Source organism: Galleria mellonella, unplaced genomic scaffold, assembly GCF_026898425.1.
Source record: "Galleria mellonella isolate WM207_F2 unplaced genomic scaffold, CSIRO_AGI_GalMel_v1 utg171, whole genome shotgun sequence".
Taxonomy (NCBI): Eukaryota; Metazoa; Arthropoda; class Insecta; order Lepidoptera; family Pyralidae; genus Galleria; species Galleria mellonella.
Window position 1 is genome coordinate 1,552,263 of NW_026442014.1, and position 18,859 is coordinate 1,571,121.

At 39.8% G+C, this 18,859-nt stretch overlaps 1 protein-coding gene across 12 annotated transcripts in view; it reads right to left on the reverse strand.

Moving 5' to 3' along the window:
* The window catches only part of LOC113518072 (obscurin), a 177,919-nt gene that overhangs the window by 17,422 nt on the left and 141,638 nt on the right, over positions 1-18,859 (reverse strand). For 9 of the 12 annotated variants that reach the window (XM_052892849.1, XM_052892845.1, XM_052892850.1 and 6 more), the window contains 19 exons: positions 18,714-18,832; positions 17,621-18,109; positions 17,377-17,478; positions 16,367-17,176; positions 15,138-15,419; positions 14,238-14,471; positions 12,845-13,034; positions 11,476-11,654; positions 10,788-11,014; positions 9,781-9,956; positions 7,729-7,907; positions 6,970-7,095; positions 6,102-6,235; positions 4,819-4,964; positions 3,961-4,139; positions 2,997-3,193; positions 2,399-2,557; positions 1,566-1,810; positions 556-681 (listed from right to left, as the gene is read on the reverse strand). In XM_052892849.1, coding sequence (XP_052748809.1) covers positions 556-681; positions 1,566-1,810; positions 2,399-2,557; positions 2,997-3,193; positions 3,961-4,139; positions 4,819-4,964; positions 6,102-6,235; positions 6,970-7,095; positions 7,729-7,907; positions 9,781-9,956; positions 10,788-11,014; positions 11,476-11,654; positions 12,845-13,034; positions 14,238-14,471; positions 15,138-15,419; positions 16,367-17,176; positions 17,377-17,478; positions 17,621-18,109; positions 18,714-18,832 — 4,299 coding nt within the window. The remainder of the gene's footprint in view (positions 1-555; positions 682-1,565; positions 1,811-2,398; positions 2,558-2,996; positions 3,194-3,960; positions 4,140-4,818; positions 4,965-6,101; positions 6,236-6,969; positions 7,096-7,728; positions 7,908-9,780; positions 9,957-10,787; positions 11,015-11,475; positions 11,655-12,844; positions 13,035-14,237; positions 14,472-15,137; positions 15,420-16,366; positions 17,177-17,376; positions 17,479-17,620; positions 18,110-18,713; positions 18,833-18,859) is intronic. The other 3 variants (XM_052892842.1, XM_052892843.1, XM_052892844.1) reach the window with 3 other exon arrangements.

Sequence of the window (18,859 nt, forward strand, 5' to 3'; positions counted from 1 at the left end):
AGGGAAGTGGGGGGGGGGGGGATTAGATTTTTTTGTAGGCCCCACTAGTGCTTCCGACTACATAATCCGGATAATTTATTTATATATAAATTACAGCGAGGCGAGAGGCTGTGACCGAAAGCGCCGTACGACCCCTGAAGAAGATTTTTGGATGAAGTGGAAACAATTTTCGGAAACGACAAAACACAGTCAGTTCAGTTATGTCTTGTTATATATGTATATAGGCATATCAATTAGCTTTAAAACGTTTGGGATATTATATTAAAAATATCTAAGTTGTGGATTTATTTTTATTCTTTCTTTATTCTTTATTGCACACAAACATAACGATCGGCTCAATTAATTTTAAACCTAATGTACAAAGGCTAAGGAGCTTATCTCCAATAAGAGATTTCTTCCAGCAAACTTTTTCATGTGAATTAAATTAATATTTAAAAAAATAAAAATAGGCAGTCATACGATTACTGATATATTTGTATGTGTGCCTCTCAATTTACAACTACACCATTGAAATGGCATAAAAATAAATATATATATATATACATGGCCACGTACCATTCAACGTCAGGGTCGGGAGTGCCAGTGGCGCAGGCGGTGAACTTGGCGCTCATGCCGCGGTACACTTCCGTATCACCGATCTTCTTCAGGAAGGACGGTGGCTCCATTTTCTGCTTTTTAGCACTGAAAATAAAATATAGATAGATAGATACTCTTTATTGTTTTCCCCAAAAGATTACAATAGTAAACTTATTATAAATATAAACAATTACAAGAAATAATCACAATGAGAAAACAATGGGCGACCTTATTGCTAAGAGCGATCTCTTCCAGGCAACCTTTGTATGGAGAGGAGTAATTATAAACAGTTTGATCGGAGGCACGATGAAATTCTATTATTTCTAAATATGGAGATGTGATACATGTAATAATGTAAATATATATCACTACTCATATATATTTTTTATTGTTTAACACTCAACATGTTAAATTGTTAATTGGTTGAAAAAATTACTATACCAAAGTTACGCGTATAAAATGTTTTCAAATATTGAATATCAGCTGTTTCCCGCGACTGTGCCCGCGTCAACCATGTCTATGAAACAACGTGTATGAAATTTCATTCAAATCCATTCAGCTATTTAAGCGTGAACGTAACAAACATACAAATATCTTTACATACATTTATGTTTATATATAATAAGTATGATTAAAAAAAAAGTAGTTTCAGGTATACCTTTATAAAAAAATATTTCATTATATAGCATATTTCTTTTGTTTAAAAAGTACATACAAAGACAGTAACGCTCTCTGGCGTTAAATTTTTTAGCACCATCGACACCATAGAGTATATTGTACTTCTCGCGCGTTACCATCCCAGATCAAAGGTTCTTCAAAAAGGGGATAAAGAGGTTTCTTCAGGATCAGCAACCACGTGATACCCCTGGAATTACAGGCGTTCGTAGGCTACGGTAACCACTTACCATCAGGTGGACCGCCACCTCAGTGGTTTAAAAAAAACAAAGGTAATATGCTTCCATACTTCGTTTAACTAACACAATACTAACATTTTATCGACGACCTCGAGGGTGGCTTGGCACGAGGCCTCCCCCTCTCGGTTGATGGCACGGCAGGCATAGAGGCCAGCGTCCGCGGCCGTGACGTCACGCACGTACAGGCAGCACGCGTCGCCGTCTCGCTTCATGTGGTATTTGTCGCTTTCCCGCAGCGGCGACCCGTCCTTCGACCACGTGATCTCCGGTGACGGGATGCCGCTTACACGCGCCGGGAATTTCGCGTCGAATGTTGGTAGCTGCAGGAGAGAGAGGGAAGAGAGGAGTTAAGAGTCTTTGTACCGATGAAACAAAATTTTTATAAAGCTATTATTGAATATTTTTATATTGATAGCAAAAAATATTTTAATATTTTCGAAGCAAAATATGAAGTAGGTCCAAAACTTCATTTCTATAATAACTATTTTAGTTTGCTTTTTATTAATCAAAAGGGGGGAAAAGGGATTGTTAGTAATGGAGACAGAAACCCATTGCTAGCAATATATCCAACCAGGTCGACCTCCTCGCGGTTCCCCCTGGAAACTATCATGATTAATTCCTGATGAATTCATCATGATGGGCTAGCTGGCCCGTTTTCATTCTCATCTATCACCCTTCACTGGTGCTCCGCCAGCGTATCCCGTTAGCGCAGGCGGGGCTACCACTCCGTTTTCATCCAATAAAAAAAATTAATCAAAAATATTTTTATCTTTGATTAATTATAATTTGTTTAAATTAATCAATAATAAAGTACATTACTTCAAAACATAGATATATATTATTAAAATATTTCATCACGTTTTCTGAAAATTCCGCAAAATATATGTCCGAATTCATAAAGAGCTTACCTGCTGCAGATCGCTGAACCGCTGCGTGAAGCTGGGCGGCTGGAAGACCTTGCGCACCGTCAACTTGCCCTCAGAGCTGTCCTCGCCTAGCGGGCTCGTCAGCTGCATGCCGTACACGCCCGCGTCCGACATCTCCAGCGGGTTGATCTCCAGGCCCACCTGTTCAACCATCGGGGATGTGGTGAGTGCGAAAGCGAACCCATGTCTTCGACATATAGCACCTCGAGTATATCGTGTGGTTTTTGATGGGTAAATCCCCGCCTTACGGGGAATTCCCATTACCCATTCATCTCCCACATTTTCCAGACGTTAAAAAAAGACTCATTTGTTCAAAAGTCAAATTATGGGATGCAGTAAAAAATTTACTAAATAACATATTATTCATTATTTATATAATTTAAAAAAGCTACATCTGAATTTCTTGCCCGTTCTTTTTTGGCTGAAATTGCGTTCCGAATGGTTGGTAATAAAAAAAAAAAGACTATTCAAAAATGCTTACTTATAACTTAATATTAGATAATATTTATGATGGACAAAAAGATAGCCCACAATTAAATGGCCGAAGTCGTGTCTAAAAGCTAGTAATAGACTGACGTACCCTCTTCCCGTCACAAGTGAGCAGCACGCGGTCGCTGGGCAGTAGCGGCTTCCCGTCCTTGGTCCAGGTGACCTCCGGAATGGGGTTGCCGCGGAAGGGCGCCGACACCGTGAGAGGCTGGCCCTCCTCTTCCGACATATCCCGTAGCCCGTGCACCAGCTGCGGCCGCTCTTGCGGCGAGGAGTCGTCATCGCGACCTGCGATAGGATTTTTTTATACATTGGTATTCTTCTCTGGTGAAGGCCCTTTACGAGAATGGAAAATACAAAAGCTGACGATTATATACAAGACGGGGCAGAAGAGGAAACTTTTTTTATGCAACTTAGAATGGCAAACAAGCTGACGGCCCACCTGATGGAAAGTGGTAACCGTCGCCTATAGATATGAGCAGTACCATGGACATAACAGAGTATACTGTTTCGCCCATGATACTCCCTATGCGTTGCCATTCCTGAGGACTCAGGTGTTATTCCTCTGTACCATGTAAATTCACTGTCATATCCCACCTTTCAAACCGAAACATAGGCATGCAAACACAATTGTTTCACGGTTGAAACACGAATGGGACAGAGGTACCCAAGCAAACGACTTTTGTACAAGCAAAGAACTGTTAGTAATGTGGACTACCAGTTCTATTTTGGGGGGAAGGGATTGTTAGTAATGTATGTAGTGCATAATTAGGTATATAGGTACTATATACCTTGATTTGTTTATTTTTTATTGATGATAATTTGGTGACCCTACCTGCACTAACGATATACACTGGCGGGGCACCAGTGAGGAGTGACAGGTGAAGATGAAACAGGTCAGTTAGCCCACTGTGACAAATTCAACAATAATTCAATCACGAAATGGAACCTCACGGTTCCCCCTGGAAGGGAAGTCGACTTGTTATTGTTAGCAATTAGTTTCCATTAATAACAATCCCCCCCCGTACCATATTAGTGTAGCGTGCGATACTAACTGGCAATGGTGAGGACGGCGTTGCTGGCGGTCTCGCCGCAGTCGTTGACGGCGACCGCGGCGTACTGTCCGCCGTCCGCGGCCGTCGCGCGGTCCAGTAACAGTGCGTGCGTACCGTCCGGCTGCGAAACTATGCGGACACGTTGTCCGTCCGGCACCACCTCTACGCCGTTGTGGGTCCTAGGATGTTTTTTTTTTATGAAATAGTAACAAATATCTTCTAAATTATTTTGCAATTATACAATTAGGTCGCCAATTCCAAATCTGTGTTTATTTCGTATTTATATGGTATAGAAGTAACCACAAAAAGGGATGCTTCCTTTTATATTTTTGCCGCGCTTGGCAGGCGGATCGGCAACGGCAGTCAGGCTTTAGAGATGTTTTAAAAGGGACGCTGCTGCTCATCCCTCGCTCCCCCTTAGTCGCCTCTTACGACACCCACGGGAAAGGAAGGGGTGGCCTATTCTAAACCGAAACCACACAGCAATTCTAATGCTTTATTCGGATTTTTTTATGCAATTTACAATGGCAAACAAGCTGACGGCCCACCTGATGGAAAGTGGTAACCGTCGTCTATAGACATGAGCAGTACTGTGGACATAACCGAGTATACTGTTTCGCCCATGATACCACCCATGCGCTGCTATTCCTGAGGACTCGGGTGTTATTCCTCTGTACCCTGTAAATTCACTGCCATATCCCACCCTTCAAACCGAACTCTTTCGAGAACATCTGCTTTTTTATTGCTAAAAGTTTTCTAACTTCACATTATATTTTAATATAATAACTACTAATAATATAGTGAGATCCTGTCAATCGCGGGACATAATAATAATAAAAAAAAAAATCTAAATCTCACCATTTGATAGTGGGCTGCGGGTGCCCGAGCACCTTGATCTCCAGCTTGGCGGGGAAGCCCTCGATCACCTTGGTTGGCTGCAGCTCCGCGATGAACGCCGGTTTACGATCCTTCTGTTGTACCTCCGCCTTGGCTTTGGATGCCACCTGTGGGCATTATATTATGAGGCAACTAGCTAATCAGGCAAATATTGTATTGCCCATTACAGTCTGGGTCCATTTCGTTTATTATCAGGATAAAATCTATCATATGTTTTAAATTATTGCAAGCAATACACATATTTATAATATTTGAATAAAATCAATTAAATAGTTTCGGAGTTTTGTGTGAACGACTATTGTAACATCGGATTTTAATATTATTAAGATTAAATGCAATTAATTCATCAGGTTTACATGATAATGGCCCCATATACAAGAGAAAAACAAGTCTATCAATTGGTACGGTATCGCTACCGCGTACATTAGATAGAACGGGACGGCATCGACCGAAGTCATGTTCTTTCTTATTCGTACGCTGAAGGCAACATATTTATTAATAGATCCTATTGTCACTTATTTAAGGTAAGGAATCTCAAGATTAATTAACTGTTAAAAAATGTTATGTTTGGATAATTCAATTTTAACACCAGAGAGAGCTGCCCTCATACAACGAACGAGTTATTTAGTACCAACTGTGCAAGCGCAGGTTAGATGGGGGCGAGACAGTGCTTAGTTTAAATTCAATAAACTGGTAGTATAGATTTCACAAATATATAACACATTTTTGATTGAAGTAATGCAGTGTACAAAGTAGACGTGCTAATCATTATCATCATCTCAGCCATCATCTGTCCACTGCTGATACACTGATACCTGCTCCATACACTACCATAAGAGACGGTCCTGAGCTACATGCATTCACTGACTCCCTGCAATGCCTTTGAGATCGTTACTCCATCCAGTGGGAGATCGAACCTTTTTACCCCATCGATTGTCAGTTCTTCGAGCTATGTGACCAGCCACTTCAGCTTTGCTTATCCTTTGGGCTATATCGGTGATTTTGATTCTTCTGCGGATATCCTAATTTTAGATCCTGTCACGAAAAAAAAAACTGCAAGCATAGTCCTCTCCATAGCCCGCTTAGTAATTTGAAGCTTTTGCAAACGGGGGACCATGTTTTGGTTCTATAGATCATCACTGGCAACACGCACTGCTTAAAGATCTTTGTCTTCAAATTTTGAGCTATTTTATATAGAATAGACATGCTATAGTGCGGTATATTATCGGTAGAGGGCCTCGTACCTCGCCAAGCTTATTGGTGACGGTGAGCGAATAGACGCCCGCGTCCTCCGGCTTGCAGCTGTCAATGCTAAGCCCGATCACGCCGCCTGGCTGGTTGATGAAGTTGATCGCTTGCGACGGACGCACTGGCAGACCTGTATTCATTGATTTAGGAGTGATTAATCTGTTTAATTAATTAATTATTAATTAGTTAATGTGTCTGACTAACTCCAACAACTGTTTGAACAAACGTTTTGTTAAAACATTCGAATACGAGCCATTAATTGCTGAACATAGGCCTCTTTCATACAGGAGGTTTTACTAGAGCTCCCTCGAAGGGAGACTTTGTACAAAAGTCATTTGATTGGGTATCTCTGTCCCGTTCGTGTTTCAACCGTGAAGCAGTTGTGTTTGCATGGCTGTGTTTCGGTTTGAAGGGTGGCATATGGCGTAAATTTACAGGGTACAAAGCAATAAAACCTGAGTCCTCAGGAATGGCAACGCATGGAATCACGGACGAAAAAGTATACTTTGTTATGTCCATGGTACTGGTCATGTCTATAGGCGACGGTTAGCACTTTCCATCAGGAGGGCCGTCAGCTTGTTTGCCATTCTAAGTTGTATAAAAAAAAAAAGATTTTACTTGTAGTTACCACGCTTGGCAGGCGAATTGGCAAGTGCAGTTACCCTTTGATGACGTTTTAAGAGGGACGCTGCTGCCCATATTTCGTCCATTAAGTTCCCTTAGTTGCCTATTACGACACCCACAGGTAAGGAAGTAATGGCCCATTCTATGCTGGGCCATTATTTCTTACAGCATTTTCTTTTTTTCCGATTACTCGTGATAAATAAAATGTTGGTGTCATTTGATGTAAGTATAGGTACTGACCATCTTTGAACCACTTAATTTCCGGCGCAGGGAACGCCATCACCCTGGCCTCCAGTTTCAGCGGCTGTCCAACCACTGCCTTCGTGTCTTCCAACTCTTTACTGAACGATGGTTTCCTTGGGGTTGCTAAACAAATACACACATATAGTTCACTAACTTTGTCTTCGAAAACTATTCTTTTGTCTACATCAAATTAACTCTAGAACGACTTTAAACAGGAGGAAATTTTTTAATATTTTTTGAGTGTATTTTATTATGTTTTAAATCATTCTGAAATGATTATGATAATTATTTTCCAACTGATATTGCAGTGTTAATCTTACATTTAAATTTCTAATAACTAATTATAGTGGAAAATTACAGATTAATATGTGCATAAATTTGTAGTCTAACTATTGTATACCTAGTACTGTAGTTTTTATCATTTTTCATCCTTATAGTTATAATTAATATGAATATACGTGTCATGGCGGCCACTAATTAAGGCAGCATTTTATAACATAACCATATTATCATATATTGTAAGTAAATATAAATGTATAGTTTGTTGGCTGTCCTACAATTAATAGATGAATAAAATGAGCACTATATTGTTTTGGTGGTCTATGAGAGGTAGGAAAAAGGAAGTCAAATTTAGAACTACAATACACAACCTAAGAAACACCAATATTGAACAATTCAATTTAGTATAGATATTTCAGACTGACTGGGTTTGAGAATTGTGACTTCCCAAGTGCAAATTAAAAAAAAAATACATACGGTTGACGGCGACGGCGCAGAGGGCGGAGTTCTCCCCGTGCGGGTTGGATATGACGAGCTTGTAGGCGCCGCAGTCGGCCGGCGTCACGTGTTCGATGCTGAGCCGCACGGTGCCGTCCGGCAACGCAGTCTGCTTCACGCGGGCATCGTCCGCTGGTAGTTCTACGCCGTCCTTGTACCTGGCATATATTCGATACCATTGCTATCAAGGGGGGAAGGGATTGTTAGTAATATGGACTATCAGTCGCAATACTAGTAATATACCCTATCAGGTTGACATCCACATGGTCCCCCCTGGAAACCGTCGTGCTGAATTCAAGGTGCATTCATCACGATGGGCTAACTGACCTGACTTTTCATTCTCACTTATCTTACTTCACTGGTGCCCCGCCAGTATATATTGTTACCGCAAGCGGAGCTACCATTCCATTGTCATCTATTAACAAGAACCATTGCGATTAAATCATTACACTTTTTGATTAATGTAACAGAATCTTACTAACGATATTTTAGCAATGGTTCGTCCATTGCTAAAATATCGTCATGAAGTAATCATCATCATCATAAAATCAGTTGTTAGCTGTCCACTGCTGAACATAAGCTTCTACGATCAAGAGGAGTTACCACACTTGGCAAGCAGGTTGACAAATGCAGTTAGCCTGTAGTGATGTTTTAAGAGAAACGCAGAGGGAGACTTTGTACAAAAGTCGATTGCTTGGCTACCTCTGTCCCATTCGTGTTTCAACCGTGAAGCAGTTGTGTTTGCATGGCTGTGTTTCGGTTTGAAGTGTGGGATATGGCGTGAATTTACTGGGTACAGAGGAATAACACCTGAGTCCTCAGGAATGGCAACGCATGGGGGGTATCATGGGCGAAACAGTATACTCTGTTATGTCCATGGTACTGCTCATGTCTATAGGCGACGGTTACCACTTTCCATCAGGTGGGCCGTCAGCTTGTTTGCCATTCTAAATAGTATAAAAAAAAGCTGCTTCCTATCCCTCGACCATTATGTTTCCTTAGTTGCCTTTTACAAAACCTATGCCAAAGAAAAGTATAGTCCATACAATGCTGGGACCACAAGGCAATTAAGTAGTATGGCCATAAAAGGAAGTGAACTATGCAATAGAATGCTAACTATTAAACTTTATCGAAAAGCTACAACTACAGTGAGCAAAACAAATACAATGATAGATAGAAGCCTACTATAATAAATAACTAAATAACTTTGATTGATATAAAGTGATGGTCAATATATAAATAGTTATATACTATGACGAAACATAATATGCATCTTATAAACTTGACAAACGTAAAGACAACAATGTTTTTTTTCTTCTTGTTTCGTTTATATTGTTCTTGTTTTGTGTGCTAATGTGTGAGTCGCATGCTTCTTTGATTAAATTATTTCTTTCTTTCTTATTGGCAAATAAATTTAATTTCATTTCATTTAATAGAAGATCTCGAATGGTGAATGGTGACTGTATAGACAAACTCCTTACTACACAATAATTTATACCCAACCCAGAAGAATTACAATCATTCTGGGCAGGAATATGAAAACAATTGCTCTGCTGTAATCTTCTTTATTATTATGGGACTACAATGGCCTAATTTGGGGGAAAGGGATTGTTAGTAATGGAGACTGAGAATCCCATTGCTAGCAATATACCCAACCAGGTCGACCTCCTCGCGGTTCCCCCTGGAAACTATCATGGTTAATTCCTGATGAATTCATCATAATGGGCTAACTGGCCTGTTTTCATTCTCATCTATCACTCTTCACTGGTGCTCCGCCAGCGTATCCCGTTAGCGCAGGCGGGGTTACCATAACATTTTCACCCATCAAAAAAAAAATATTAGTAACATAATATTAGCCTATTGTTCGTACATCTTATAATAAAATTAAAAAAATAAAAGCAAAATCCCATTTGAGAGAGAAAATTTTAGAAATGTTCAAGTGGGGCATGGCACAAAAAAAGGTTGGGAAACTCTGCTCTAAGGGAAACGTAATGTAGATAAAATGACTGTTTATATATGAATGGTACGTACCACTTGGCGGTGGGTATGGGGCTGCCGTCCAGCTTGGTCTTGAGTTCGAGAGGCTCGCCCTCGTCCACGTCGTGCTGGCGCGGCAACTTGTGCGCGAACCCTGGCGCCCCTCGCCCCAGCGACACCTTCGCCTCACATGACGCCGAGCCCGCCAGGCTCACTGCCTCCACACGGTACTGTTGGAGTGCATTTGTTAAATCAGGATTCTTAGGTTTCATTCCTCGTTAAAAGAGCTGCATTTAGTAGTATATAGGTTCAGAACAAAGTCAATTTTGGCAAATAAGTAAATTAATACTGTAACTTGCCATTCTAAGTATAATCAAGTGCTGGTTTAAAAGACAGAAAAAATTTCCTTTTTCTCAAAATATCACGTAAGTAAATAATTATATGACAATTTTCATATTATAGAAATTCGCAATAAAAGAAATTTAATAGGAAATATGTGTAAAGTTTAATTGAAATGCTAAATAAATATTGTTTATTTAATAAAGTACATCATGTGTATAATTAAATAAATTGTATTAAATTGTTTAAAACGACAATGCATTTTTTCATATTTTGGTAGCAGAGCATAGTTCCGTAACGTGGACTTCTTTTTGTATCATAAAAGTAGTAAAAAACACAATCAAACTATTAGATATGTAATAAAAATCACTATGCTGGATGAAGCTATCTATCTATCTATCCTATTTAAGAGCTGCGCTCTTGTCGGTGGAGCTCTTGCCACTCACTACGATTTTCAGCGAGCCCCTTCACCTCTTGATACGACACGACACCAACTCCTTCCTTGATCTGCCTGATGTAACTATGCCTTGGTCTCCCCCTTCCTCTCCTTCCTTCTATCTTACCTTCTATTATAATGTTCATAAGTTCGTCGTGTCGTATCAAGTGTCTTAAAATTTTTCCCCTTCTGTACTCAATAGTTTTTATAATTTGTCTCTTTTCCTTAATCCTAAACAGATCAGGCTATCGGAAGATAAATTACTGACTCTAATTTTCTAGTATACCTTTCCAGCATCGCTGGCGTCGAAGCGCTTGATCTCGAGCTCGCTGTCCACCTGTCCGCCGACGGTCGTGGTGACAGTGTGACGGTCGTCGTTGACCACTTGCTGCCCGTCGCGGTACCAGGCAACTTCCGGCTTGGGGACACCGTCGCAGCGCACACGTAGCGTCACGTCCTCCTGATCCTTCACCGTTTCGTCCTGCAGCGGCTTAGTGAATATCGGCTCTCCAGCTGTTACGAGGTAAGGGAACATATTATAGTGATGAACAATTATCATATCCAATATAACAGTTCTCATCATCATTTCAGCCGTTTACTGTCCACTGCTGAACATAAGCCTCCCCCATAAGGGGGGTTTTGCCAGTAGTTGCCACGCTTGGCAGGCGGGTTGGCAACTGCAGTAAGCTTTTGGTTTATGTTTTAAGAGGGACGCTGCCTGTCCCTCGACGATTAAGTTCCCTTAGTCGCCTCAGTAGAATCCGAAACGAGGATATCCGCAAACGAACCAAAGCATAGCCCGAAAGATAACCAAGATAATACTATACTAGTATGGGTGACATAGTATACTCTGTTATGTCCATGGGTCTGACACAGAATAATCTGTCATGTCTATAGAGTTACTACTTACCATCAGGTGGACCGTCAGCTTGTTTGTCGTTCTAAGTTGCTTTAAAAAAAATATAAATACATACTATGTACAGTGAGCCTGGCCTGCTGTGTGGTCTCTCCGATCTCGTTGGTAGCGGTGACCGTATACACCCCGGCGTCGTCCACGCCGACCTTCTTCACGACCAGCCGGTAACTTTCGTTGGCCTTGTCTTCTACAATATCGTACCGAGACGATGGCTGGATCGTGTAACCGTCTTTGCTCCTAAAAAGTAAATCAAAATGCTCATGTCTTTGCTAACACATATTTATTTATTTATTTAACTCTTTATTGCACCAAAATCATAAAAATAACCAATGACATATAAACAATTCAACTGAAATACAGTAGCGTGGAGTACAGATTAAAATATACATATAAAGGTACAAAAGGCGGTCTTATCGCTATGGCAATCTCGTACAGACAACCTTTGGTTAAAGGAGAACAGATAGAAGTGGGTAGATGGCGCAAGAGTGAATTAATAATTTACTATAACATAAAGAGTAATTATTTTGGCATGACAAGACATGGCGAAATAGTTCCAAGGATGAGAAGATGAAGATAATGACGATAAGAAAGATGAAGTGACAATGGGCTGGTTACATAGCTCGAGAACTGAGAACCGATGGGGAAGCAAACTTCTTGAGTGGCCCATACGGGCAAATTCAATGTAGGACGACTCTCCACTAGATACCATATACCAGAGGGAGACTTTGTACAAAAGTCGTTTGCTTGGATACCTCTGTCCTATTCGTGTTTCAACCGTGAAGCAGTTGTATTTGTATGGCTGTGTTTCGGTTTGAAGGGTGGGATATGGCGTGAATTTACTGGGTACAGAGGAATAACACCTGAGTCCTCAGGAATGGCAACGCATGGGAGGTGTCATGGGCGAAACGGTATACTCTGTTATGTCCATGGTACTGCTCATGTCTATAGGCGACGGTTACCATTTTACATCAGGTGGGCCGTCAGCTTGTTTGTCATTCTAAGTTGTATAAAAAAAAATAATGGAGCGACGATCTCAAATGCATTGCAGAAAGTCAGTGCATGCAAGCTCAGGAGCATTCCTTATGACAGTCTGTGGGGGAGGCCTATGTTTAGCAATGGGCAGATAATGGCTGAGATGAAAGAGTAATATAAAAATTATTTTAGGAAAAAATCCCTGATTAATGAAAACCTACAGTTTTAAGAAATATATTATGTATATGAACCTACTGTACTATATTCTTTGTTAGATTTCTAAACAGTTATTCTATTCCATGTATATAATTCTATGTGTCCAAGTATTAGCAATCTGGCCATCCTTCATATGGTTAGACATAATTTTCTAACAATATATAGCTCATATTTCTCGTTTACCATCACTTTATGTTTTATCCATCACTTTTAATCCCTTCACAAAAAGATGCACTAACCATTTGACTTCAGCGATAGGGTTGGCCCGTATGTTGGTGACAAAGGTGGTCTCCTCGTAAGGTACTGCGGTGATATCCTTAAGTCCCTCGATCTCAGGTCGAAGTAAGATGTCCAGCCGCGCGGAACTCTCGCCCACTCCGTACTGATTCTTCGCTTGGATCGTGTACACGCCGGTGTCCGCGTGACGACCTGCCGACATTATTCCATAATATAATACTTATAGAAGAGGTAGGAGAGGGGATTGTTGGTAATAAAGAAAAGTAGCACGTTTGCCAGCAATATACTCTAACAGGTTGACCTAAAGGTCTATTGATTAAATTTAGGTACGTATAATCTCCGACTAATACTCCGCCAGTCACTGGTAGGCACAGTTTTAAGCCTCAATAAAGGTTGTGGTCACCGCCTCCCGAAAATCAGTCAAGTGCTAATCGTAGTATGAACTTGTTCATGACCAATATAGTGCATTCTCACACAAAGGAGACTTCTACAAAATATATGACGCCCTAATATGTGATCTTGTACAATGTACAATTCCGCATGGGCGAAGCCGTAAGGCGAAAACTAGTAAATTAAAAAACGTATTACAAGTCCATAAGGGTTGTGAGCATGCCATCGTATATAGGTTTCTAACTTTATTTCTAATATGTTACGTAATCGAGTATCCCTAAAAGAACCAAAGTAACCGATATAGTCCGAAGGATAAGCAAGCTGAAGTGGCAATGGGTTGGTCACATAGCTCGATGAACTAAAAATCAATGGGGAAGAAAGATTCTTGAGTGTCAACCCTGTACGGGCAAACGCAATGTAAAATGAGGAAGAGCTTGTACAAAAGTCGTTTGCTTGGGCACCTCTGCCCCATTCGTGTTTCTATGTAAAGCAGTTGTGTTTGCATGGCTGTGCTTCGGTTTGAAGGGTGGGATATGGCAGTGGATTTACAGGGTACAGAGGAATAACACCTGAGTCCTCAGGAATAGCAACGCATGGGAGGTGTCATGGGTGAAACAGTATCCTCTGTTATGTCCATTGCTCATGCCTATAGGCGACGGTTACCACGTTTCATCAGGTGGGCCGTCAGCTTGTTTGCCATTCTAAGTTGCATAAAAGAAAAAAGAACGACCTCTCACTAGATGAAGTGACGCCTTCAAAGGCATTTCAGGATGACAGTGGATGCAAGTGGCACAGGACCGTTCTTTATGGTAGTCTATGGGGGAGGACTATGTTCAGCAGTGGACAGATAATGGCCGAGATAATGATGCTTCATAAATTTGCTTTATTGAAACGGTAGGAATAAAAGTAAGTAACAATACCGAGAAGTAGAGTTTAAAATTATGACTATATCAAAATAGGTACAGATAGCTTTATAACTTTCTCCTCGTCAAGCCAAGTGTTTACCTGTGGGTATATGCAGAGTGAAGGTGCACTCTTTAAGACCATGCTCCAAGTCTTTAGAGTCGGCGCTAGTTAGGACGGTGGCATCAGGCGTGATCTCTTTGCCGTTGAGCAGCCAGGCGACGTGCGGCAGGGGGTCGGCCGTGCACACCGCTTTCATTGTCACCGGCTCGCGCTGCATCACGCGCTGCGCCTCCAGCGGGCTCGTGAAGATTGGCTTCCGGTACTCGCTTACAGCTGCAGTATGAGTTTTAATTATATGACACCTGCTATTTACATGTTTATAGGATAGTGCTTTGCAGATTAGAGTTTTTCTAATACCCAAGAAAAGTTGATATATTTGACAATTTAATGCACACTGATTTATTTTCAAATCCTATTTTCGTATCAATTCTAGAGAAAGATTTTGTACGAAGTCCTTTGTGAGAACATCTTAGATTCATTTATTAAATATTTTTGCTTGCAAACTTCTCCGCTTTTATATTTAAATTTCGATCAATATGATATAGCAATGGCCACAGTGTGGTACCGGCATAGAATAGGCTTCCCATTTCTTTACCGTGGGTGTCGTAAGAGGCGACTAAGGAAGGGCGAGAGGGGCACAGCGACCCTGTTAAAATATTTCCAAAAGCCTAAGCGCGGTTGTCAATCTGCCCACCAAGCATAACAAGTACGGGCAAAACTCCTAAGGGGAAGGCTTATGTTCAACAAAGGCTGACATGTTGATGATAATATGGCAATGTAATTACTAGATATCTAAGTTTTTAATAGTAACAACACAAAGGAAATGTTTCTATGTATTTCACAACATTCATAAAGCTGCATGTTATCATTCTCCATCAGTAGAGCTATCAGCGTGTTTGCCATACCAAGAAAAATAGTCTAAGAAAAACTGATACTCACGAGAAACAGACAAGTCAGCTTGTTGCATCTTAGTGCCCAAATTGTTAGTGACCTCGCATTGCCACTTGCCCGCGTCATCCAAGTTGACGCTGTCGATCACCAGCCGGTAGACATCGCCGTCGTTGGATATGTGCACGCGCTTGCACGGCGTCACTTCCTTGCCGTTGTGCAGCCAGCGGACCGTAGGCTTCGGGCTGCCGATGGCTTGCACAGTGTACACGAGGGGAAGAGATTCGTACACGTGTCCGTCTTTCATGCTGCTGTCTTTGATTGTGGGGGGTGCTGGAACGCGTAATTCAAAGATTAGTATTTCTAGTATAACGTATTTGATATAAGACAGATAAGAGCTTTGCTTGAAAAAGTAGATAACAAAATAGTAAAGAATATTGTAATCTACAATATAGATAAAAAATATGGTTTCAATTACAAAGCTAATAGTATCATATATTATAAAATTGAGAGAAATAATATTTTCTAGAAAGAAAAATCAAATGTATTTATTGACACACATAATTTAGATATACCTTTCTTAAAGCAAAACTGAAGCACCTAAAATAAAACGTTTTCATTATTTACAATAGAAATAAACATAGAGAAGACTCGCAGTATGTACAGCAGTTATTCAGAATTAACTGAAATTGGATTTGCATACTCACCAATATGCGTATAAAACAGTAATACATGTTGTAAAATAGTTTATCCGTAATTGTATATATACGTACCATTTTGCCGAGGCTTTCGGACTATAGACAAGATGCAAGTAAAGTAAGCATGCAAATATTCATGCATTTGGGATAAATAAAAAAAAATTGATTTACCTGGATGATGTGATAATCTGTCTGCCGTACTTAGCATCTCTGCCGCAACGTCCAAGTATTAGTATGCCAGAAGGGAATGTTATTACGCATGCGCGCTAAAACAAACATACGACAGAGCATTAGTAAAGTACAATGACGTAACAAATAAAAGATGCGTGGTTATGACCTGCTATTTAATGGGCATTTCAATGTTTTACTCTTTTAAACAATTAATGGAAGGACTATAATAAGAAATGACAGATCATACTCAAACATCATCAACAGCAATTTGAGACTTGTGTCGTTAAGCAATTTATGTTATTACCCCCCGTCATGTACAGCGCGTAGCGTTATTATAAAAATGTCAACCTGTTTCGTTTAAATCGTTACGAATCCTCTTTGTATTATTTATCTTAGTTACTTGAAATTTACCTTTTTCATCTTCCTCATTCAGAATTTCATCAAGAATGCTTCTTTGCCTTTGACTTCGTCTTAACAGCTCCTCTACATCGTCATCTGCTTCCTCCTCCACGCAAATCAGTTTATGCTTTTTCTTCCTCTCGGTGGTCGTTTCTGTTACGTTTTTCGTTATGTTATCGGGTATTTTCGTAGGTCCAAGTAGAAGTTCCTCTATAATACGATTTTTAATATCATGTGTTTTATTTTCGACGTTTCTGATTTCGTTTTCATCAAATTCCTTTGAAATGTGTATCAGTTTTTCTGTTATGTCATTTTCGTATATTTTTTGTGTTTTTTCTTTTAATACAAATGATTCTTCTTCGCCCTCGTCTGTGAAGTAATCCTCTTTAAATGACGATTGTCGGACATAAGAGTCTTTGCTAAAAACTTTTCTACTTTCATCTATATCGAAGATAGATTTTGAAAGATCTTCTATGGATATTTCTCGTGATAGTGTTTCGTTTTGCCAACTTGTCTCGTCTTCAGACACTGACATTATTGAAACCGATCTATTGGTATGATTTTTTCCATGTCTTGAGCTGTTTTCGGCTTCAGAGTCTGTCTGCGGTTCTTCGATTATTCCATAAGTACCTCGTCGAATATGATCAGGTATACTACATAGACCCAATTCGGACAAGAAATAGCTGTGACTGGCTATTTCTTCAACTTCTAACGAAGTTGTGTGTGGTTTAGTGGGCTGAATAAGTTTTCTACCATTATAATCGTCATCATAATAAACAGCGGTTGATTTCATTTTGTGTAAAGTGCGCGTTTCGGCTGGACCTACCAGTTAAAATAGTAATTGTGAATTTTTCTATAACAACCATTTAATATGTGAAATTAAACATGCGATGAAATTCAACGCATTAGGTAAATACTTGAATTTATAGATACATTTTATAAGCAATATTACGGTGCTGAATTATTTGACTCATGAGGATTAGTAAGAATTGGAAAGAGAAGGTAGAAAGCTAAATACTGACCTGTAATTATAGCGTCATGTGACCGAGTGCTGCTTACTTTAGACATTATTATAGACCCGTCTTCGCCCGTCTTGAACGTAGTTACTGTTTCGAAAACTCGGCCTAAACATAACAAATCAAACCTGCATTGTTAAACCACAAGTTAAAAGCATGCAACACTGTGTGCGAATGTGTGAGATTCCCACTAAGTATAAGCTGTTGGCGAAATTGAAGAGAGAGAAGCTCAAAGCACGTATTTTTATACCTTCAATTTCAGCACTCAATGGTTCTTCTTGGACAGAATGTTTTTTGACAGATTTACGTTTTGGCGACTTCAAATTTTCTTCAATAGAAATCTCTTCAATTATCTCCGGTTCTGTGATCCCCTTTTCACCTGTTTGTTTTTCAGCCTCTACTTCTTCTATCAGGATTTTTCTACTCTGTTCATCGTGATTTTCATCCCAAATTGACTTCTCTTCAGCAATTTCTGGTTCAGTAACCGACTTTCTGCCCTTTCTACTTGCCGGAGTATCAACTTCTTCAACAATAGGTTTCTTCTGTTTTCCTTCATCATCTACATCATCCCATATAGATTTTTCTTCAGCTATCAATGGTTCAGTTTTTCCTTTCTTTGCAGTATGTTTTTTTCCAGCATCCACCTCCTCTTCTAATGGCTGTTGTTTCGCTTTACTATCGTCTTCGAGTTCATTTTCGATTACAGTTTCTTTTGACAATCTCGAATGTATTTCTTTGGCTATTAAATGGAGTGAAAAAAAGGTTATGTAAAATGTGGTTTATTAAAAGTGGACAAAATAATGTATTATTAAAGGACGGCACAAGTGGAAGTGAAAAAAATGCAGGACACAGTGTATTAATAATAACTTATGTGCATATTACAGCATTCTAGTCCAATGAACGCTTTAATGGGTTTATCAAAATGATTCTACCAATTCCTTATGGTATCTACGGACATAACATCCAAATAATACGTGCGAAAAATGCAGTAGTAATCTAAAATTCAATAAACTCTATGTTAAATCAAACTACTACTTTACCACCTTCTAGTGAAGTGCCAATGTCAGTGTCGAGTTATATTTTTATTTATCGACAGCTGTGTGTGTATACTTTACCGTGGTAGACAATATGTGATGCCTGTACTGCTGGTCTTATTTGACTGCAGTCTGGAACTTTATTACTTTTACGGCTATCCGTCAAAATTGATCAATATAAGAATAGATGAAAATTGGTCTCAATTTATCAGAATCCTTGCAGTGTGAGATTGGGCCTACATGTCATTTTCTTTATCTTTTATTTAATATACTTAGTTTTTTTTTGTGTGTGGTGGTACAAATACTCACTGTGTACGGTGACAGTGCTCTTAGATGAAACGCTGCCCATCTCGTTAGAAGCTCGCACTTCGTACTCTCCACCATCTTCTTCTTTCACCAGCGTCACTGTTAGGTGATAGTTCTCCAATCTGCAAAAATATATCAATTTTCTCATG